The sequence below is a fragment of the Telmatherina bonti genome (assembly GCF_933228915.1).
Source record: "Telmatherina bonti genome assembly, chromosome: 5".
In the NCBI taxonomy this organism is placed as follows: domain Eukaryota; kingdom Metazoa; phylum Chordata; class Actinopteri; order Atheriniformes; family Telmatherinidae; genus Telmatherina; species Telmatherina bonti.
In genome coordinates this window covers 31,025,732-31,049,383 of record NC_136623.1, presented here as the reverse complement: position 1 = coordinate 31,049,383, position 23,652 = coordinate 31,025,732, and the positions used below count along the sequence as shown (strand labels likewise).

The window sequence follows — 23,652 nt, the reverse complement described above, 5'->3', positions numbered from 1 at the left end:
TGAGAGGTGACAGAATCTGTTTACAAGTCTGAAACAATGTAATCTATTGAAATCTTAAATGGAGAGGGAACATTGTATGCAATTTTTTTGTTGTTATTTCTAAAAGCGTTTTAGTTCTGATTTATTTAGTTGTTTAAACGCAGGCTTTAATGTCAGCAGCAGTGCTAACAATGTTTTCCCTGAAAGAAACAACAAGGTGGTCACATGACCCAAATGGAAAATAAAGGTGGTTTTTAGCATCTGTGTGAGTCTTTGCTTCATCCTTCCGCTATTTAAAACAAGTTGGTTATTTTAAGAGTTGGGTTTGCCTTTTTATAGACGAGCAGACAGTAGAGTGTGAAAGAAATGTCCTCTCTAAACAACGTCACCAACCACAACTGTGCTTGAAGTGGGACATGAAGCCAGATGAGTCTTTTCATACACGCAAGAAAAAAAAATGTGTTGACAAATGTGTGTGTGTGTGTGTGTGAGAGTGAAACCGTGGGTGTCTTCCTCCCCATTCTGCTCCGAGTACCTGGCCAAAGTGTTTGTTGTTTTACTCACTGTTGACACACAAACACACAGTAAAACCTGCGAATGCAAACAGCTCACTAGGATTTCCTCTTTTCCTGACGATGTACTGAAACCATGAAACTACTATATCCATCATCATCATCAAAGTTCTGTTCTTGCTGATTTGAACCTTTATAAATTCCTATTTTAAATCTATTGCTGATTTCATTCACAAAAAAGTTATTTTGCTTTCTGTTTCTAAACTGTGGTAGACAACACTACAATTATAAATTAGCCTAATTTAAAGTTATAAAATCTATTTGTCATTGTATATTTTTTTATTTCAAGTAGTATGGGAAATTACAGTCAGCTCTTGCCCAGCGCAGTTGTTAAACTTGACTCTTTGATCTGTCAGTGACTGACTGTTTTTTTTTTTTTAATATTCAGGGTGCACGTTTTAATGTGTGCTTGAAAAATAATGGAAAATCTCCAAATACTTCAAGTATGTGATTCCTGGTCTCTTTGGCTGTAACACTTGTGAGTTAATTATGCATCTTTGAGAAGACATTGGCCCTGCTTGTGTGGTCCACACTGTGCTTGTGGTTTACTTGGCAGCAAAAGAGAGCACAACGAGCCATCTTTTAATTAGAGCTGTGTTTACATTCAGGGAAATGACTAAGAGATGGTCATGGTGGAGGCTGAGAAGCCTCATATCTCTGTCTGTCTCTGCCATTGTGCATGTAGAGTATATGAAATGGATAGTCTATATACGTATGGCCACTGCTACTTCTAGTTACCCTCAATCCATTTGTTCATCTCATAATCAGGCAACTCCAAACAGGGCCATGCCTTGCCTCATCCAAAATCATGATCACTTAGCTCCTATGCCCATAAATACATCTGCTGATAAGGTAAATGTCACATCTTATTAACAGCTGTAGACTTAAAACACACTGTAGACTTTCCCTGAGGCATTAGAACCATTAGGCACTGATCAATGAAAACAAGATACCATTGTTTTGATCTAATGGATTCCACTTGTTATCATCATGCAAGTCTAAGAAATGTGTAGATGCGGGCTGGGACCCCTAAACCAGCATAAACGTTTTGGAGCATCACCCAAACTGCTTTCACCAACCACAGTTTTTAAAGCTAGAGGTTTCATTTAATGTCTTTAGAAGCTCTGAAGTAGTCTGGTATGGCTTATACCTCTCAGAGCTTTTACCTGTGTCTTGTGAGGGAGGCAACTAGGTTTTGTGTAATTTCGAAGCTGAACTCATCTCAAAACACCAATTCATTCTTCAGATTCCAATATGAAAGCCGTCTATAAACACTGAGGCCAGGGGTGCATGATAAGCACACAGAAAAGTGATCCCTACTTTTCGGGTCGCTACTTGAATGACTGGTGGGATGTGTGTGTGCCTGCATGTTTTTTTGTCAGTTTTTTGTCAGTTTAGTTTGTCAGTTTGGTGTGTTAGTGAACCAGGGAGGTATTGTGTGAGGCAGGCTGTGAAAGTCAGGTCCCTGGGAGATTGACTTGTCTACATCGACAGCACTCGGAGGCTCTATCACTCAGCAGGTATACCTCACGGCTGGGGAACGCGGTTTAACTGCAGAATAAACACCCCTCACATCTTCTGCTCTCACTCATAGAATGCAGGCATGTGTTACCAGTCAGGATGTCAGGAACATCCACCAAAATTGACTACAAATTCCACATGGCATGTTGACAGCAAAGTGAAACGGCAGTGTGTGGATGTTAAGACCTATAGAAATACTCCAAATGATGAGTGCAGATAGTTCAGCTTGAAAAAAGCATACATGTGTTTTAGAGTCAATGTTAACATAAAGATTAAGCTGATGATTACCATTTGGAGGCAAGTAGGTGAAGCGCTGGTACTGACTCCTCTTCCTCTTGCCGTTGCAGACATAGAAGTTAACCGACACAGGGCTGGATATTCTCTGGTTTCTGTATGGTGGGATCTCCACAACGAGAGTACTCTGAATTAAAATAAAAAAAAAAAACAAAACATAAAATAAGTTGAAATTCACTTGATTAAAAGCTCTATAAAAGCTGTAAGCTTGCTAGTCTGATGGAGTAAAGCATTCAGGTGCGTGGGAACACAATACCATAGAAGAAAGACATCAGCAATGATCTTGGAGAAGAATTTGTTTCTGATCGTAGATCTGGGCAGGATTTTAAGAGCTTTTTCAAACAATTTTGAGTTCATTGTTCTGCAGTGAGAACAAATTTTCACAAGTGGGAAACATTCAAGTCAGCAGCCAGTGTTCCCCAGACTGTATGTCCCTCTAAGTTCAGCCCAATGCAGACTATGAACTGCTAAGAGAAACTGCAAAAGAAACAAAAAGTAACCAAACAAAGAGGCATTTTAGTCTCTACACTTTTATGCATAGGGAATGTTATAGGTTAAAGACGAGGACAGACAAGTTGCCCTGCTAAAAAAAATATGCCTGTAGGAAAACTCATCTCTCTACAAGTAACATGGCAGCACAACTTTGGTTTGCAGTGTTGCATCTTACATACACATGAGACCTGTTCCATTAATGTCCTTTGAAAAGACATGAAAGTGAAAAGTTTGCTCATGTGCCTTGGCTCCTAAATGTGGTGAAACTCAGCACCAACATCTTACACCAACTGTCAAGCATGCTGGTGGAGGTCCCTGGCCACCTTGCAGTCATTAAGCCAACCAAGGACTCCTCTTTAAACCAGAATCAATATTCAAATGAGAGACCATCAGTCTGGCAGCCACAGCTTGGAAAAACTGGGTCATACAACAAAACAATGATGCCAACAAATCAGCAAATCTACATATGAGTGACTGAAAAACATAAAAAAAAGTGTTCAATGACCGACTCAAACTCCAGACATCAATGACATTTAAATGCTCTGGTGGGACCTTAAGAGACCTGTTCATGAGCAAACACCACAAACCGGAGCAATAAGCAAGTGCAAAACTTTTAGGTAATGTGGCTAAAGGTATTTCAGCAAACTAATGAGTCACTCTTAAAGCCATTTTGATCCATGCCAAAGACAGATACGGAGCATTTTGTTTGTCATCTGCATTATTTATGTACATAATTTGGTCTGTTTTTGGAGTCCATGTGGATCAGTATCTTGACAGGGCAAACTGAGTGATACTACCAGGAACCAAGGGGGTAATGTTGAGCAGTATAGTTCATATGCAACCAAAACAGAAGAAGACACAAGGAATGTATTTAATTGCTGCTGCTACCTGCTAATATAACTTTTACGTCCAATTTTTCCAGATTTCGTTAGAAATTGTTGCATCTTTGCAATGATGGAGTCTTTATTGGAAATTAAAATGGTATTTTAGTTTGGCTCCTCTTCAGAAGGTTACAGTGTAATACACTGAGCCCAGGAGGGTTGAGAAGATAATCAACAGCTATGTTTATTTTTCAGCTCACCTGAAATTAGGACTGCTTCCAAGAGGCTTGGGGGGGACCTGGCCTAAATGAGTATGTCTGGACTGTGTAGATGCGGTAGTGGGACCCATGAGGTTGGTCCACTGCCCATGTTTGTCTCTGAGGAAAACCCTGGGGGCTTTAGCTTTTTTTCCCTGTGCAGCACAGGAGAAGAGAGGCCGGCTTATTTGTTTGCACAGCCGTTCCTTCTATGGGAGGGGTCGACTGTTCCCTTTACCCACGCCGCTAGGCCAAAGCAAGTCTGGACGGATATGAACTTTTGACTGCTTTAACTTTGACAGGGAAAAATGGTGAAATTTGTCAGGGTGTTTGCTTCTAATTCCTGGGATTGCTGTCACTCTCATGAGGGCCTCCCCACTATAGCCTGGAACTCTGTCAGGAAGCAGGTTTTTGTCGGTCATCCCTGTGGTTGGAGGAAAGCGGGTGGGAGGGGTGGTTGAAGGTGAGCTCACCGTCAGTCTGCCTTCCAGATGATGACAAGGGAATTGCAGGTGGCTGATCGAGTGTGTTAAATGCATGTGAGCACATGGCTTTCCCTCTCAGTCCCAACCACCCAAGGTTAGAACACTCTGGACACCAATAAAACACCACAGCCAAGCAGGCAGACTGGATTAGCTTAAAGCTGCCTGGTTGCAACTGACAGAAGAAGCACATGGCTCTATTGCTGTACCACACTATGTATTATATTTAGAAATATGTATATTATAATAGTTCTGATCAATGTTGCTTCGCTTTACCATCACCACCATTCAAGCCTTGCACACTCACCTATTTACTAGCATCTTGGACTCCATTACAGCTCAACAGTTACATCTAGAAACAATTAGGCATCTCCGTACATTTTACTCGCTTGATGCAACCGCAATATCTACCTTAAATAAAAGCAAGAAGAAGAAAAACATCTTCAGGCTGCAGGGTGTACATGTTTTATTTTAGAGGACTTGCCAGTGTAAACTGCCTCAGTTGGTTTACAAAGAGGTAAGGGGGTGGGGTGGGGAGGATGAAATGCCGCTGATGAAAGGCATCAGCAATTCAAAACATACTGTCATGCTGCACAAACAAACAGGTTTTCAAAGGCCCCGTGCTGGAGTCTCCACTCTTAAAGCAGACCGAACGAACTTCGATGAAAACTTAATTAACTCCAGAGCTCAAGAAGCTTGTGACACGAAGAACAACATTTGCTTCATTACTGGTGTTGACAATTCCTTTTTGGTTGGTTTTATATTAGCACAATCCCAACGTGTGTCTGAGCGTCAGTAAAAATGAGCGCACTGGTTTATTTTGTTTTTATGGCCTTCATGAAAAGCAGCAGGTAGAAAGCAGGGGTGTGAGCCACACTCAGCTGCACGATCCCGGCACAGATGAGGTGTTTAAGCCCAATTCACCACAACGCTGCATGAACTAAACGTCTGGCCATGCCGTGGCATGAGACTGTGTTTGTGTGCGTGTGTGTGTGTGTATGTATATTCATGCCTCTGTTTCGTAATCCCTGGCTGGGTTTTCAAGCAAAGATCCGACCGCCTGTGTTTACCTCCACGAGAGCAAAGAGATTTTGTGAAAATTCCATTTAGGATTGCATCGGCTCATCACCGATGTCTGTGTTTCAATTTGTAATACCTTAGCAAGGGTTACATCATTACATGGGACAGATGAGGAGGAGATAGAAGAAAGAGAAAAGTCTCAGAGGGACGGTCGAGGGGGGGGGATGAAGACGCAGGAGAATTTCCAATAAATCATGTCTGTGAGAAGCACTTACAGATTTGACGGAGTCCTTGTCAACTTTGGCTTCAGTCTCCCACAGGTGATGCCCATCTATTGACACAAACACACACACACACAAAAAAATGATTATGCTTTCAGGTTTTAAGGTCTAACATGAAGTTTAGTGTATATATATATATATATATATATATATATTTATATATATATATACACACACACACACACATTCATTTGAGGTCAAGAGGTTTCCGTCGTTGCAATGCTGTAGATGTCAAAGGAGCTCCCACAGCTGTTAGGGGTCTGCAGAAGCTCAGCTCGCATTCTTTGCGTTTTCTCGTTTTTTTCAGCCACACCAACAGACGTTGCGAGTTCTGTTAGGTCAATCAACACAGACCACAGTGCCCTTTTTTTTTTTTTTTTTTTTTGGCCTTAATTTTTTGAACCAATGAGTCATTACATCTGTCAGAAAGTGAGGTGACAGTGCAGTCTTTGTTTCTGTTGCACATTATGTGAGGCAGGTTTGTAAATTGAAGAAGCAGCCTCCAGTATGAATACAACCATAAACGTGCTTTAAAAGTTGCACTTTGTTTTAGAGACAGAGAAGCATCAGATAAGATAATCAGAGTAGTGATAGCAGAAGTCCAGCAGCTCTGGAAGAAGTAAAAACCTGTGTTCTTTTTCCAAAAGCATGATGTTTTTCACATCATGTGGTGAGTGAAAGAGTAAAGGATTCCAGTCACGGTTAGCTTATTATTGGTGAGATGTTGCAGTGGGGGCGGGTGGGAAGCTTTATTATCAGTTGACATATTTTTCCAAAATCGTCTTATTAAAGATGACAGAGGAGAAAAACAGACGGGGGAGAGATCAGATAAGAGGTTTCTATTTGAACTTGGGGAAATCGGATGTGAATATGAAGAAAACTTTCTTCCTGAGTTGTGCCCACAGAAAGGTCATGGAGCAGAGCTATGATTCTGTGCACATGGCAGGTGACTGAGATGCAAAAGCAATGATAAAAAGTTTAACAGAGCATGGAAGGGCAATTAGAGAGAGCGCAGACAGAGAGAAGGTCAGAGCAATGCTGAGAGAAAGAGATGAGTGTTCCTCATGTTACGTCTAGAGGAACCAAGAGGGAATCTCACCCGCCTCCGCTCTGGGAGACTCTCCAAGAGGGAAACCTTAGACCACGATGTCAACCCCAAGCTCCCCTAGTAAACATGTTTTTCAAAATTTTCATCTGTTTCTCTCTCTGCTTTTGCTTTTGATCTTTTCTCTCACCTAAAGCACCTTTTATCCATTATTCTGGATTTTCCTATCAGCGTTAATAAATGTAAAACTGGCTGGATTGGGATGGCGTCACCTGTGGTGTACCGTTGCAGGTCGTACAAGCGATAACCACAGGACTTTCCATTCTCTCCTTCCCTGCAACATCTGCAAAATGCTTCTGTTCCCGACAACACCTCCTCATTTAACCAACTTCCACCCACACATAATGCACACAAACAGATGCAGATGTGCACACACACAACCGCAATATCCTTCACCTTTGTTCTGGTCCTCTGCTTTAATTGTAAGATGGGGAAGCACAAAACAATAGATGGCATATAGCTGGGATTGAAGTGGCCTCGGCATAATCCTGTCTCAGGTAAATGGATAAATAAATGGACATGGGAATGCTTATTTTTAGGCTTTGTGCTTAAAAGGTAAACCAGCAGTCTCTGTACTGCTTTACATGAGTCACACGTGCAAATGAGATCCACAAAGACTAGCACCAGACAACCAGCACAACATACTCATTCATCGAGCAATTAAGACAGCACGTGGGGTGAGGCATCTTCGACTCATCATGTTCAGCTCTTGACAACACATAATGCTGTGTACCAAGTTACAACCTGGCAACCCTGTTGTTGTCATAGTAAAGCTCACACAAACAAACTGCTCATTTGTCATATTTTCATTGACTGAAGTTTTGTTTAATGAGCAGAAAGTAGACACTCCACCTGGTGTAAACTAATTGCCAACTGCAAACAAACATTTTAATCATCACCAATGATTCCAGCTTCAGACTCTCCCAACAGCTGACTGGTGATTTGACTGACCTAATTAACTCACAGTTCTTGTCTCTTTCCCTTCTTTTGTCTTTAATGCTGACAGCCAGTAGGGATGTTTCCTTCTACAAAAATAAATAAATAAATAAATAAAAAGAACAGTTTTGTGCACAACAGAACTTAGCAAAAAGAGTTCAGTTCAGGATTTTTGAGAATGGAAAATATGATTCACATGCCTAATTGCGGAGGCTGTCTTGTGAAACAACCCAGATGTATTTTGCAGTCTCTTTTCTAGAGATGATTTTAAGGAGCATTTTTCTCTTTTTCCTGTTTACATATCTCAAGTTCATTTTCCATTTTATTACCTTTCTGCTGCTGTTGCTTTGAAAGAAATGCTTCAGTAAATTTTACACTCGTTTTCACAGCAATCAGTGAAGAAGCGAAGCCAGTGAGGTCAACCAGGAGATTCTCAGTGATTGAACCCAGAAATACAGCTGCTTTCTCCTCAGAAGCACCTGGCCTCTGCCAATCTGAAAACTGGTGAAACTGGAGAAATGTGGGTCTGCTTCAGATTGAGAGGTTTCTGTATAAATTATGACCCGACAGTAGATTTATGATGGGTTTATAGCCGGGAAGTGAGTTATTCTGGGTGTAAAACAGGGAAAGCATGAGCGGACATGACCTGTGGTTGTACAGGCTGAGAAGGACGGCTATCAGAGGAATGAAGTTTCATCCTTTTATCACTAGTCCAGCTGTGTGGCATTCAGTCTGATGATGATCTAAAGATTTAGACTGATGACTGAAGGATCACCCAGACTTGCACATTCACACAGGATCTGCTGAGGGTGTTTCATTCACAAGACATCAAAGCAGTCTGCTCTAAAAATAGTGTTTTGCCGTTTTAAAAAGTCTAGCAAAGGTCACAGCAAGACCTATAATGTCAAATCCTGAAATTAACCATATTAAGAAAAGAAATGCAGTTTAGAGGCTTATTTTTTAAGTTTTGTTGGTCTCTTCAACACCCTGTTGGAATGCAATGAGGCATATTTCTTCAAGACAGATTGTAATTCCTACCATAACAAAAGCACAATATTTCATTCCTGTCTCAGAGAGAATAGTTGTAGCTCACTGATTTAAAAAGATAATCTTTATATAGCATGTTAAGACAAGTCTTAGGAAAGGGTGGAGGCCACAGGACTCATGCTATGATTAACTGACTGCTTTTATGTATAGATGTGCCCAGTGCTGCAGCATAGCACAGCTTTTTGTTTCAGTAAGCGTGGTGTCTTGTAGAGGTTACTCCTCATTACTTTTCAAAGTCTCCAGAATGAAATCTGAACTTTAAAAGTGAGAGGGATTCGCTACACCCATGCTTTACACTCCAAGGGAATCTATACATTTAAGTTGGGAGCTTTACTCATTCTTACAATACAGATTTGTACAATAGAGGTGTAGCTAGCTAAATGACTCATTTAATGGTGCAGTTGCATGTCCCGTTCCAAAGAGTATGCTCTGGTTTGCTATTCATTAGCAGTGACCCATCCAGTCCTAAACAATCATCCACTTTTTTGCTCTATAATTATTTGTAGTGAGTCAGATATTTCATTGAATTGTTAAAAATTTCGGCTGCAACCTTTCATCTATGTATGCAAATATGTCAAATATGACACCAAAAGATGTACAAAATATGCATGTCGACATGGTCATCATGCTTAAAGCTTACCAGTAAAGCTGTTGGAGAGAGTCATTGCTAGCTTCTGCTTGCTAATGTTTTTCCAGGTTGACGTTGCCCATTGTGCAAATAATATTTCTCAGACATTTCAGCTATGTAGAGACTAATCTCGATTTCTACCTATGCAGACAATTTATTTTTATTTTTGTCATTCTGTCCAAATAGTAAAGCTTTTGGGGATATTTTAAATTTTTCTAGCTAGCTTTTTAAATTATTCTAATCAAGATACAATGTGGCTATTGTGGCCCTAAACATCAATATAACCATAGAATTAGACAACAATTTTGCAAATCTGCAGCCTGAAACAGGGATGAAGGTGGACCATTTCCCAATGGCCCTACACTGTAAATATTATAAAGTTTATCCTTGCTGGATGCTAAAAGATAGTCTAGACATATGTTAGAAACACAACACATGACAAGCATTACTGATGTTTAAACTTGCTCATGGCAGAAGCATTGACATAAGGTATAAACAGTCCTTGATTCAACTTTAACAATTCATATCATACTGTAAAGACTGGGCTCCTTGAACTGTGAAAATCTAAACATTTCAGCCTGCTGCAGAGGCTTCTTCTCACAAGAATATTAATAATCAAAGCCTGTTGTAATAGGCTGAGAATCTTAATTTTACAGACAATGCAGATACAGCTAAAACTGCAGCTCAGAATTCTATCTGAAGCCAGGAGAAGATGTGGAAAAGACTCGATTTCATCCTGGTACAGACTAGGCTGTGTGGCGCTGCTGAGCTCCAGGCAATACTCCAATCAGACCAGATGTAAAAACTATCCAGCTCACCAGGGAATTCCCTCACCTCCCCTCTGAGTCAGAGGGCAGGCTTTCCCCATCCCTCTCTCTCTCTCTCTCTTTCTCTCTGTTTGTCTGTCTGTCTCTATTTTCCCTGCCTCTAGCACTGATTCCACCCATGGAAAGCAGGGCAAGCCAGAACACACACTGCAATAGGTGCGTCAGGTATGTCTCCCTACTGCTGTGCCAAAAGAGAGGTTTGGGCAAACTGCAACACTGACACGAAACATATACACATAACAGAAATAACAGAAAAATTGATTCAAGCACAACAATGCAAAAGAAGATGGAAAGTCTCAGATCCGCCAACGTTGTGGCTTTTTAAAAGGTACAACTGTTCCCAGCAGGGGAAAAATATGACAAGGCCTGTTAAGAATACCTGTCAGTGAGGACAAAAGAATGTTTTCATTGTGAAAAAAAAAGGAGAGCTCTTCAGTCTATTATTAATTAGCGACAGTCTGATTCACCTGATATCTTTTACTATACGGTCTGCAATGAACAAAAAAAAAAAAAAAAATTGAGAAAACAGTAATATTCAATAATCTGATGATCAGAAATGAGATAGTGTTGAAAATCTGATAAATCTTTGGCAGCGACAAGTAGAAACTGATCCTACACTTAAACAAGACTCAACAGTAGCCTTATGCTAAAGAAGTATTAGCTTAACGATGCAGTCCACGAGCTCTAGTCTTTCTAAGGAAGCCCTGCGCTCTCCATATACAATCTTGGGATCTTATCTTTTCCGTTTCACTCCTCTGCAGGGAATCCTTTGTGGATGACTCACTGAAAACACTTCCTACCGAACAACAAAAACAGGCCCGCAGGCTAGCAGCTTCAGAGGGTACACATGCACAACAGCAGACACAGATGCACATGCAGTGGATGCGCAGAGTTTGCATCAGCTATCCTGTGGGTGACAGAGGGGAACATTGGGGATGGATGTGGCATTTAAAAAGTAGAAGTAATTATTTTTCAAGGTGCATTGAGGTTCTCCACTGTGATAACAATGAAGGGCTCTGCTCGTTTGATACTGGGAATGGCAGTTCAAGTGGCAGAGAAAAAGTTACAGATTAATGCAGGCAAACTGAAAGACATGTTGATTTGACATGACAGAGGGTTTAAAGGAATCATGCATGTCTAGCAGTTGTTTATGTTCCTTGCAAATGTGCTTCTATATGCACTGCCTGGCAAAAGGCAAAATTAAATACACTGAAATATTTGCTGTAGCATGTTTCAATAATCTTATGCAGTGTCACTGCTCATCCACAGTTGCATGACTTTTTCACTAAGCTTTCAGAGTGATGAAGGCTCACTCAAGTGCTGTGGCCTCACAGCAAGAAGGTCGCTGGTTCGATCCTTGGCTGGTTTGGTCAGTGGCCTTTCTGTGTGGAGTTTGCATGGGTTCTCTCCAGGTACTCCAGCTTCCTCCCACCACCCAAAGACATGCATGTTAGGTTAATTGGTCACTCTAAATTGCCCCTAGGAGTGAGTGTGAGCATGAGTGTGGTTGTTATCTCTCTGTGTGTGGCCCTGCAATGGACTGGCAAGCTGTCCAGGGTGTACCCTGCCTGTTGCCCAAAGCCGGCTGGGATAGGCTCCAGCTTCCCCACAGTTCAGAAAATGAATGAATGAATGTTATCATGGAATATACCATCAGGGAAAAGTAAAGATTTACAGTTATGCAAATCAGTTACTTCAGTCAGCTGACATAATTTTATTTTCTGCAAAATGCTGGTGAACCTAAAGCTATATGGTAGGCACAAGCTGTGATAAGTGCAGACCTTCCTATGATGTTCTTCTGAATTCCGTGCACCCATCACTCTGGGATAAGGTCAATCTGGATCCAGACCACATCACCACTTTCCACTGCTCCAATGATAAATCTTCATGGTGAACCATGAACTTTAAGGAAGAAGGCTGTTTCATCACAATCCTTCCAGATTTTATTCATGCATGTGACAGTTTCTTTATCCCGTTTTAATGGCTTCGGTAATTTGACCTTTCTGAAACAGAACAGTATTTCTTCACGACCACAAGATGTGTATTCCAGCAAGGTTGTTCAAGGAAAAAGAAGTTACTTACTGCATCAGTTCAGGTTAAATAACTTGTTTCCCACTGACAAATATCAGGGTACAATTATGCTCGCCATATTGTTCATTGAGTGAATTGTGATGCTTATGCAGCACAATAACCATTTCTCTAAACATGACTCATTGCTATTAACACAAGGCTTAGCTATATCACAATAACAGCACAAGAGGAACTCATGTGGAGAGTGCAACAAATACTTCACAGTTTCAACTTACCTCTTTAAGTTTAAAATGCAATTGTCTGACATCCTTTGTGAAGGTGAAAAGAGCGAGTTAAAACAAAAGATTGATCACTGCTGGGCACACACCCTGTACCATGAGTTTAGGAATAATTTTTTTTTTTTTTGCTCTGAAAGCTTCACATTTAATTAACCTCACAAAGTCTTTGTCCCACTTTTAGGAAAAGCCAGTGGTTTAATGGTTTGCCAGGGACTAAAAGATCTTTTTGTGGGTCTCTGTTCACTTAACCGCAGATTGTAAATGGGACAATCTCTGCAATATTTTGTGGTATCTGTTAAAGGGCTTTTCATGAAAAAAAAAGAAAAAAAAAACTGCAAATAGGGGCAGTTAAAGACCTGCATGCAGTTATGATTTATTTCTGTCCCATCTGATCTAATGGGCTTTTGCGAGGTGTGTGATCTTTCTCCCGCTCAAATTAGATGATTCTAACTCTGCATAATTATTCACATAAGTTGGATTGAGTCTCTCAGAAATCCGTCTGTTGTGTCTTAGATTTGTGGAATTTTTTGGAAGGTGTTTATTGGAGTCAATTTTGGAAAGCGAGCAGCCACTCTGACCTTTGATGGCAGCAGCAGTAATGGCTGTCACCACTGTGGCAAAAGCTGTGATTGGTGTTGTGCCTTACAAAAAGCTTGGCTATATATTTGTGTGTGTGTGTGTGTGTGTGTTGCTGTCTGATGTCTGCGAGAAGTAATTATTGCGGTGCAATACTCTGTCTTTCAGGACTGGATTTAGCCATGAACTTTTCCAGCGGAAAATCAGACTGAAGTTTTAGAATAAATTTGTAATATAATTATAATTTTATAGGTTGTTTTTTTTCCTCATCCCAATTTGGTCCTTCTAAATCAACAAAAAGATGGATCTTGATGCATGGATCCTTTAAGAAACAGCTGAATTCTCCGATTATAATGCCAGGAGACAACATCTTACAATATATTTGGGGCGTAAGTACTTTTCCACACTCATCCTTGCGCATACATAGTTGCCATTAGTGAATGATGTGCGTGCTCCGGTGTGTACATGTGTGTTTAGAGTGTGAGTATGTCTGTAATGGGCTTTTTAAGTTAGGAGACCCTTGAAGTGGTGGACCATTAAAGTTTGCATAAAAGCAGCCTAAGTGGCAGACAGACAGCCCCTCTTTCAATCTCTTTCTATGCTTCTCAATAACCACAGTAAAAAAAACAAAATAAGAAATAAGAAAAAAACACTGAAATGTCAGAGACAGGACCAAGAGTGGGGATCCCGCTAGTGCAGCGCTCCAAACCAGCTAATGTCTTTAGCGGGTATTGAGGACAGAGGTAGGAAAAGCAAAAGATGGAGGCGGTACAACAGAGAAAAAGGAGGAAACAGCTAAAGTAAGAAGAGTGGGTGAAAGCAGAGAAACACAACCTGGAAAGGGTCATGAGGCTTAAATGGCAGGGGGTGTATGCATGGGCTTTCCTCTCTAAGGTAACTCCCTGCATGACTAAGTAAAGCCAGGAGGAGGGAGACCCAACATTACCAAGTTCAACTGGTCCCTCTCACCCCCATCCCTGTCTTAACCCCTGAAGTGCTTTAAAACAGATAATTCAAATATGGAGAGACATCAACATTAGGATTGGCTGCACTTGTTCAAATGAAAAGGATTTCAATCCACGTTTTTCTCACCAGTGGCTTTCTAATTGAGAATCCCTGGATGGCCATCAGATGACTTTTAGTACATTTAGGGGAAAAAAAAACAACAGTTGGCTAAACAATTCCAGTGTAATTTGGGAGAATGGAAAGAACTATCGTCGTTTGAATTGTATACGCTGTGTTGATTCAATTAAATCTTCTGCCAAGAATAAAGGTGAAGAAAGAGCTTTAGCAGAATTACATTGGCAGTGCTGAATATCTTTGTTTGATTTTAAACAAAATTACACAAAAACCAGACTGAATTTTATGACAAGTGACGCACCAGTGAAGGAAGAATATGTCAAATGACGGAGTGGCTTTGAGTCATTTCTTTGTAAAACACTTTGCCATTCTAGTGTTTTATGATTTAATGCAACCACAAATTATTTTGGTGATCAAATGGTTTTATGTTATTGTATTGCTTAGTTAATGGAATAATTGTATTATTTGTTCCTATTTATTGAGGTAAAAAGATTTTAGAGGCCTTTTTAGACCCATATATTTTACGATAGAATAACTTTGCTGTTATAGTCATGCAGTTGAGTCATGGTCCAGACAGTAATTGTTATAATGTCAGGACCTGATGGTTACAAACACCTGATGTGCAACAGTCTATATGTTATCCCCTTGTTTTAGGTGTTACTAATTAGCAACTACAGCCAAATCTCTTCTATATTGACTGCAGAGGTATCGTGTGTTTAAGCTGTGCTTCTACTTAGTGGGTGTGATCATGGAAATGATCACAATCATCAGTCAGTCTACAAACTTGATTATCTGTCTTATAACTGTTGCTACCATCCACACGGATGGCGAGGAGAGGACTATTCAAAGAGAATAAGAGAGAAAGTTCGCAGTAAAAAGCAGGAGAGTACGAAGAGAAGGGACGTGAAAGGAGAGAAGGAAAGTGAGAGAAAGGAGACGTTGCACATGGCCTGGTTGTGATTCATTTCTTCATTTGTGGCGAGCGCCACTGAACAGGCAATGGAAACTTCAGCAAATGTAAATACGCTTTGGTTAAAAATATAGTGGCCTAATGCACACCACATGTGGCTCTCTGGCAAGTCCGCCTCTATTTTGACGGGAAGAAAGACTAAGAAAACGCAACTGGGAAAGAGGAGGATAGGCACATTTGAAAGAGATATTAGAAAAGGAAATTAAATTGCAGTGAACGTGGTCTGATAAGGTTTAACTCCAGCTTACCCTGCGCTTTCTCCACGAACACCACCTTGGACTCAGGGAGGAAGTTGAGACCACTGAGAAACATCATTTTGCCTCCAGTGGCGGGGTAGCTTTCCACACTCTGCTTCTCAACCAGGGGAAGCTCTTGAGCCGATCGCTGGGCTAAAGAAGATGTCACACACAAACCTTTTAATACAGAGCGCAAGGCCATAAACATGCTTCCTAATCGTCATCTAACCTGGGCAGCAAACAAGCAACACACAGCCAGTAAAATGGCCGTTTTTGATTAGGGACACAGGCTTATCAAATAATAATGCTGATTTCATGACCTCTAGCTGAGAGCTTTTTAAATGACAGCTGCTTTTTAAATGACAACTAAAAAGGCGCAAGGCGAATCAAAACACTATTTTCACGGTCAAATCCTTGTTCATTATTTTTCATCAAGCAGCCGGCGGCCAGTCACCTGTCTTTGCTTTCTGTGAAATGAGGCAAGCGTGTCGCCTCTGACCTCTGGAACGCGGTGACCACATTCATTGCCAGAAAAACACAATAAATATTTATTATCACGTAATAGTGAAATTTCATCTATGAATTTACCAAAATGGGAATTCTTTAAAAAGCTAAACAACACTAAGTCTTCAGTAATGATGAAGCAACTGATTAACTGCTACTTAGGGCCATAAAGTACAATGCCAGCTCTGTCTCACCGTCTAGTTTTTAATTGGTTTCCTTGGGTGCAAATAACATCACACCTATACCCTTATACACACAAATGTATGACAAAGAAACAGAGGTTTCTTTCAATGTGCTCCTTCGACTGTGCCAAAACCGGGGCTGGCAAATGACCTTTGTGAAATCTGTGCTAATGGGGTACTCTTACCACAATAACTTTCGCATTCAGTCATAAAATGTGAATTTGAGATAGATAACACGTGTGTACAATGCATCTATTGCCTTGGCAAATTCCTTTGATCACATAAAGCTTTCTGGGTGCAGAGGCAGTCAATTTGCTCCACCAAGTAATAAAAATGTGGCTCAGTTTACAGGATTACAACAATAGATGCCACCTTTCGCTTAAGTGGAAAGCCAAGACAAAGAGCCAGTCCTTGTGTTTATTTCTGTGAGTGTGTGTGTGTGTGTGCATGCTAGTGCATCAGACTTACAGCATTCAATGGGGTTTGAGGATGCCTGTAGGGACACTGTCCTGCCATTGGGCTGGTTGATGTGTACACGAAACACCAACCGAACACGAGTGTTTTTACGTCCAATATCTGTTTCCCCTTTACGTAGCTCAATATCTGAGTTACGCAGCTTGAGGATTCCTGCACAGTCGATGCTGGGAAAAAAGAAAGAAGGGGGAAGCTTTTCACATGATAGTTATAACACAATAGATAAAGCATAATTTTCTCTCCTACGTAATTTCTGACCCTGGAATCCAGCAGTATACCTTTTACACAAATTAGACTGTTTTAACTGCAGCACTAAGCAAAGCTGCTGTGGACCAGCATGATGGCTCTAGTGGTGTTATAGATCACACTCTGGACGTTCACTGTAGCATGACTATTTCACCAATAATCCTGAATGTCATCAAGGCCAAAACTGGATGAACGTGATTTCATCTAAAAGATTTAAAGGGTCTCAGTGTTCCATGAATGAGCAGCTAAGCAAAACCACAGGTCCCATCAGTACCCAAAGTCACTTTGCTATCATAGCACATCCAGATTGCCATGTCTCTTCACACTATTTACTTCATTTTTACATTAAAACCACTCCTAATCATCTCCACATGTAGCAAAAGACCCTTCGCAAAGCTGTCTTTCTTTATTTATTTCATTTCACAATTTTGGCGGTAGAAAGGATACATTTTCTTTCCCTTTTCTTGGTGGAAAAAATAACCCAAACATTATTTAGTAGGCATTGCCATTTGTGAATTTATATGAAAGTAATGTGGCTGGCAAAACTGAGGGAAAACAAATGGGATATGGTTTGGCATTTCAGTTATTTTACATGGTAGACTTTTGGGAAGCTTTCCTGGAGTATGGTAACTGGTTTTTTTTTTGTTTTTTACTTTAGCAATTTCATCCTTAACTCTGAACTACACAATTTGAGTGGGGAAAAATTTAGATGAGCCACCTTACCCACAACTACTCCTCATCATATTTACATAAACTTATGCTTTGTTACACGGTAGTTTAACGAAACTTTCTCTGTCCAACAACCTGATATAGGGTGATTAACTCTACAGCGTCTGATTGTTTCCTTTACATAAAATACACACATGATGCAAACTCTGTTATATCAACTCCAGCACTAGCTGCTTATTGGCAATTTATTTTGCTAACTTGTTCATAATTAGGAGTTATAGCACAATTCCCCAGGTACTTCAAGTAAATTTAGATTAGTTAAATTATGTATATAAGATTAATCTTTTTTACAGATTGAGAAGGAAGCTCAGAACATTCTGAAACTTTGATTGCAAGTTTCAAAAGTCTGCATCCCACACAGCAAGCAAATGATTGCTGGCGCAAGAGCAGAGAGATGGATGTTGCATTACCAAGGCGGCTGTTTAATAGTTCAGTGGAAAAAAAGCAGGCTTTTCTTCATCTTTGACCGTTAAGATCGTCAGAGGAAAGAGAGGGAACTTTCACTCCTCTGCTTTTAACCTTATTTGCTGATGACAAAGGAAAAGAGACTTCCTCTTGACTTGGATTTTTTTCTTTTTTGTAAAATCATACCCTGGAACACATTAAATAGAACAAGTGAGCAGTGCCCCTGAAAATGTTGCAATATAAAGGAAATTGTGGTATTGCTGGAAAAGATACAGCAAGGCATTACAAATGTTAAAATCATTTATGCAGTCGGGAACCACTTTATGTCCCATAAATATCTTTATAATACCCATCATTTAAACAAACATTAAAATAAGTCTTGAAAATGAACCGTGTTTCCAATTCCTTTCATCTAAAAAAACAAAACAAAACAAAGTATTTCAAAAGTAAAGTAGTGAGGGATAAATATGAAATGCAGCATGAGGTATGATAACCTTATGTAATTCCCAGAAGCAGTGGTTTTAGCTATAATACAGAGTTCTGGGCCTCAGTCCAATAAACTCACTGCTGCCTAGTCTGAAAGGAGCCCCAGGACAGGAGCTACTGGCTGGATGCAGTGTAGGGTGCAGCCCTTTGGATCACTTCAAATCTAGAGGGAGGATGAGAGAGGCCCAGCATGTTGCCTCAGCCTAATAAATGGATATGTATTTCTAAAAAGATAAAGTACATCATATATAAGAGCACTTTCCAGAGTGGTTCTAAGTATATTTGATTTGGTTTTTAGCATCTGATGGATCTCTTAGACTTCAGGAACTTAACTTAATGAAAAGACTTTCATCTGGATTTGTCGAAAAAACAATTAGCATGTCAGCCAGCTAGCTTAATTTGCAGTATACGCTAAGAGCTAATAGATGAAACAGGCAAGAGTAAGTTATCATTGCTAAGGAGTAGGTTAAGGACAATGATTCAACATAGTAACAAAAATTTTTGATGTTGTTGCTAAAACGTTAATATTTGTGTAAATTTAATGTAAGCGGGGAGAGCTAACGTTGGTGGCACCTAAATTTTCAATACTTGTGTTCACTTGGTCATGCTCTTGAGGCACTTTTTTCATTATGGTGTAGTCAAGATTATTTGTGTTGTCCCTCTTGACTGATTGTGGCTTACTGGCACAGTTGAGTACAGTTGAACTGTCATTAATCTGATCTGACTTTTAAAAATCCCAATGAACAAGCACGCTATTGGGAGTAATTAAAACGTATGGTGCTTATGCATTATTTAGTATACCGCATGTATATGAAGTATATACAATTGTCAGTAGTATTAAAAAAAGCAGTAGCCAATTTTTAGTAAAAAAAAAAAATTAGCACTAATGGCAATGACAACTGTAGCAAGCTATCCAACAATGTAGGATTTTTATCAGATATTAATTTTGACATTAATATTTCTTTTTTTTTTTTAACATGTACATATATATATATATATATTCTGGTCATATTTTGATGAAAACATGCTTCAATTTAAGACTATTTCAGTTGTGTATATTGCTTCCCTGTTACTAAGTAGGTACCACAACTGCTGGTTCAGATTGTTTTTCATTGCTTTGGGCACTGCAGACTTCAGGACATAGACTGATTGGCCCTTAACTGTCATGTATGGACAAATAAAACAATGTGCTTTAAAGTACAGTACACTGGATAATATAGTGGAAAACATTTAGAGAAACTGATATGTCAATATTCTGATATTTAATGTCACTTACATAGCTTTCATGTTATTTTCAGGCAGGAGAGGGATTTCCAGAATCTTGGTGTTGGATTGCATAACTTCATGGCTGGCAGTAGAGACAGTTTTGCCGGTGATGCGGTGGACCTGGTAGAAGGCATGTGGTCGCAGGAGGCGGTCGTCTGCGGTCCCTATGAACAGCTGCAGGGTGAGCGGCTCACTCTCCATGTAGCCATAAAGCTGGCGGGAGAACAAAGAGAACCAGGTGAGAAGCAACATTAGGTTTTCAGACCTCCATCTAAGGCAACCTCACAGTTAGGAAAGAGAGATTGAATATATATTAGCTTCTGAGGATAAAAGTTCTTTAATTATGGCTTAAACACAGCATAGGGAGTTTGAAAACACACCCTTTTTGGTTGTTGTGTAGTTTTGGTTTGGAGACTCTTTTTCAATTGTATGCTGTTTTAAAGTTAGCTTCACCTCCCTGATGACGTTTTTTTCTCTCTCTTTTGTTCCATTTAGATGTTTTTGAAAGTACGTTTGTGTGTAGATCTCTGCAGAGCTCTTTGGTGAAGAGACATGAATTGTTTATTAAAATCTCAGAACTGCATGAAAAGACACCAATATAGCAACAAGAAGCAAAGAGTGGTGTTATTAAAATACACCATTTAACAATAGACTGCTTTAAGGTGCAATGCGATTACCCTTTTCCCAATTTCCATGAGTTGCATCAACAGAAAGAAAACTGAATTTGTGACCAATTTTAAATCATCCAATACAGCTAGACTCAAAGCTAAGACAAAAACTAAGTTGAGCTAAACTTTATATACAGGTGATAAGTGAACAGTGAAAGCTTACTCTAAAATTTAATTGGTAATAGCACCCACGAACGCCACACAGTGCAACATACACAACCCAGCCCCATTGCCTTTGGGCAGTTATGAACATGCATTATGATTTCCATTAAAGCTTAGAGACTGTGTCCCACTGTGATGAAAGAGACTCCTGTATCAGAACCACCACTTCAAACAACTACCACTTCCTCTTGCAGGCCTCCATTAGCTGCTACTGCTCAACTAATAAAAAGATCAAATCTTTTTTTAAAAAAAGGGGAAGAAAACTCCATGACCAAGTACTGTTGAGTTTTGGGTCGGCTGTGCTTAAGATATCATCAGCACCCCGGCTCATTTTTTGATAGTGGCTAAAGTAACATAATTTGATGATCAAACTAGGATTATAATGGTACAAATTTATGAACATTCAGGCAGGATTTCAAATTCTTGTGTGGTGAAGGACAGCTAATATCTTGTGAGTAATCTCTGACTATAATAATTTGCCAACCGAGGCATCTCTGGTGTAACTGAGTCTTAGACCTCCCAAGATATACTTTTTTTTTTTTTCTAAGGCAAAGTGGTCCCATGGTTGGAAGGCAGGAAGTTGATGTTGGCATAGAAATTGCTCCAAACTTAAAAGCTGTAAGGAAGCTGCAGAATCCATCTGGTACAGTACACCAAAACAATCAATACACGGACCTCCATGGATCCACCCAGGTGGCTACTTGACCACACGGTGACATTTACTGAGAGAGCTCGGTTTTGCTCAAGACCGGAGCTCACCAAGCCACGGCCCTCTGAAAAAATCCCACAAATTGGTCAATTACTCCAGCACACACCAGCACATTGCTTTAGACCAATTTTCTTTGAGCTCTGTCCGAGTGAAAACAGTGGTAACGTCGAATGGAATAAAAGACCCCAGTTGTTTATCCAATAGACTGACTCATATAACAAAACGCAGACCACATGTAACCTATGACATAATCTGATTAATGGGTTTATAATTACCTTTGAGAGGGCAGGAAGGGATGGGGGTGTGAGGAAGAGCAAGGTTGAAGTCTGGAGAGCTGTGTGGAAATTAGTGCTAGAATGTCATGGACACTTAATGCCTGCGGTCTGAGAACAAATTTGTCTGGATGCATTTATCAGAAGATGTCTACTCAGATTTTCAACACTAAGATTTAATGCCTATTGTCCACGTTTGATGGCTGATCTTTTGGGTTTAAGACAAGTCAGAGGATGTGCTCTTTTTCTCCCTAGTTGTAAAAATTTCAGAATTAATCATCTTGCATCAAAGTGGATATGACCAGTCATTCAAGTAGAGTATATATCCATATGCTTCACAATCTCAGTACCAGTGGTTATCCAGCTTAGTTCTTTGATTCAGATATCAAGGGGGAGCGAAGGGAGTGGTAATGCTAAAGCTGTCAGTCATCTCCAGTTCCAACTATCATATTTTTCTCTTCGGCTCACCATAGTGTCTCTCGCAGCTGTCTCGATCTGTGAGCAAGTCACACATGCTAGTCATCAGTGAGTTAGGCAGAGGTCAGGAGCTTCTTGAAGTCTTGGCATCCCTAGGGGCCACTTCATCTATGCGGTGATCTCACCGGCAGACCCTGCTCCCCTTGTTATATTTTACTTCTAGTGTCACCAGAAGTAATTATCCATAGCCACACATGCTACCAGTTACTTGTGCATCGACTTGTGGGAGGGCAGTGTCGGAGCATGAGGTACAAATCTGAAACACCGGAGCGTTAAATTGCATGACGTTGCCTTTTGATTTAATAAAACACAGGCAGCCGCACTACAAAGCTGTGTCGTCTGTCCCTTTTGCCTCACTAGACCTTTTTTTTTGTGTTTCTCTATGACCTCCAGCCATTACCTCAGCCGCCACGTGTCTTTAAGGAGGCCCTCTGGAAAGGCTGGATAGCAGTGGGGGATAGAACGCAGTTGGTGAGAAAGAGGGAGAGAGAGGGGCTTTATCTCCTCACTCGTCCTGCGGTAGCACACGATGATGCTGGCGTCGTCACTCAAAACCTCATGACCTCATGCGGGTAGAGGAAGTGATTAATGAGGTCAGGTAGTCCTCTTGGTGACGCTGGCCAACCCAGCAGCAATAGAAGGCCGTCTAGTCCCCCCGGCAACTTCCCTCAAATCTTTTACCATATGTGCTCTCCTTGACCCTCTCCCCGCAGTCCTCCCTTTTTTTTTTCTCAGAAACTCCCATGATGCTCAATCAACTGCTCACCAGAAGCAGAGCTCAAAACTAGCTTCTTCATTTTATTTATAAAGGATAAAATAAGTTGATGTTGATTTGGTGGCGAGTGGGGGGCTAAATAGAGACTTCACACACACACACCTGTGACCTCAGCTTTTGGTTGGAGAAGAGAACCCTTAATTTCGACCAGATGAGGTTCTCTTGGTGTGACAACAGCCTATCTGGCAAACACACTGTATATTTCCTTGAGCTAATCTAAACGGAGTTTAAAACATATCTTGATTTGCAGCTGGGACCTTGGTGCCAACTTCTACCCATTTACATCTCTCATCACCAGCCGCTGTTGCGTGAACCATTTCTGATAGATGAAGCGTGAGTAAAACGTTGAGAATATGGCAGCTGATGCCTTAATTGTGTAATTATACGCAGATGTACTGTCTAGGTCAGTTTAAATGATATGTAGTGTACACCGTGTCCAATTCTACAATATTAATGGCTGATTTAAAAAAAAAAAAAAATTAATACATATCTTAAACAGCAGTTGTCCAAAGTAGGTTTGATCCTCCAGCTCCTGTAGCGATGGTGACATTTTAAATGCTGGGCTCAACAGTTCAAATGAAGAATTTGAACATGTTCAATTTAATAATGACTTAGTAGTAAATTAGATGTGTCTGTCCTGGCTGGAAACTGATTGCAAGTACACTCCACAGGCCTACAGCGGTCTGCCTCCTCTCCCTCCGGAGTGATTTCATCACTGCCTGGAGAAATGTCATGACTTGTAGAAGTCCACGTGGCGCAATGAACTGAGGGAAAGGAGAGGATGACTAGAAGCAAAAGAAGGGGAGGGGGGGACCAGGGAAGGCGAAAAGAAATAAAACAGCAGATTCAGGCTTTTTCCCATTA

At 40.4% G+C, this 23,652-nt stretch overlaps 1 protein-coding gene across 1 annotated transcript in view; it reads right to left on the bottom strand.

The window, feature by feature from the left end:
• Positions 1-23,652, bottom strand: part of LOC306756167 (nuclear factor of activated T-cells, cytoplasmic 1-like) — a 62,673-nt gene that overhangs the window by 27,615 nt on the left and 11,406 nt on the right. Inside the window, exons 4-8 of the mRNA XM_079240841.1 lie at positions 19,736-19,938; positions 16,588-16,760; positions 15,446-15,586; positions 5,714-5,769; positions 2,361-2,493 (exon numbers count right to left, since the gene is read on the bottom strand). Coding sequence (XP_079096967.1) covers positions 2,361-2,493; positions 5,714-5,769; positions 15,446-15,586; positions 16,588-16,760; positions 19,736-19,938 — 706 coding nt within the window. The remainder of the gene's footprint in view (positions 1-2,360; positions 2,494-5,713; positions 5,770-15,445; positions 15,587-16,587; positions 16,761-19,735; positions 19,939-23,652) is intronic.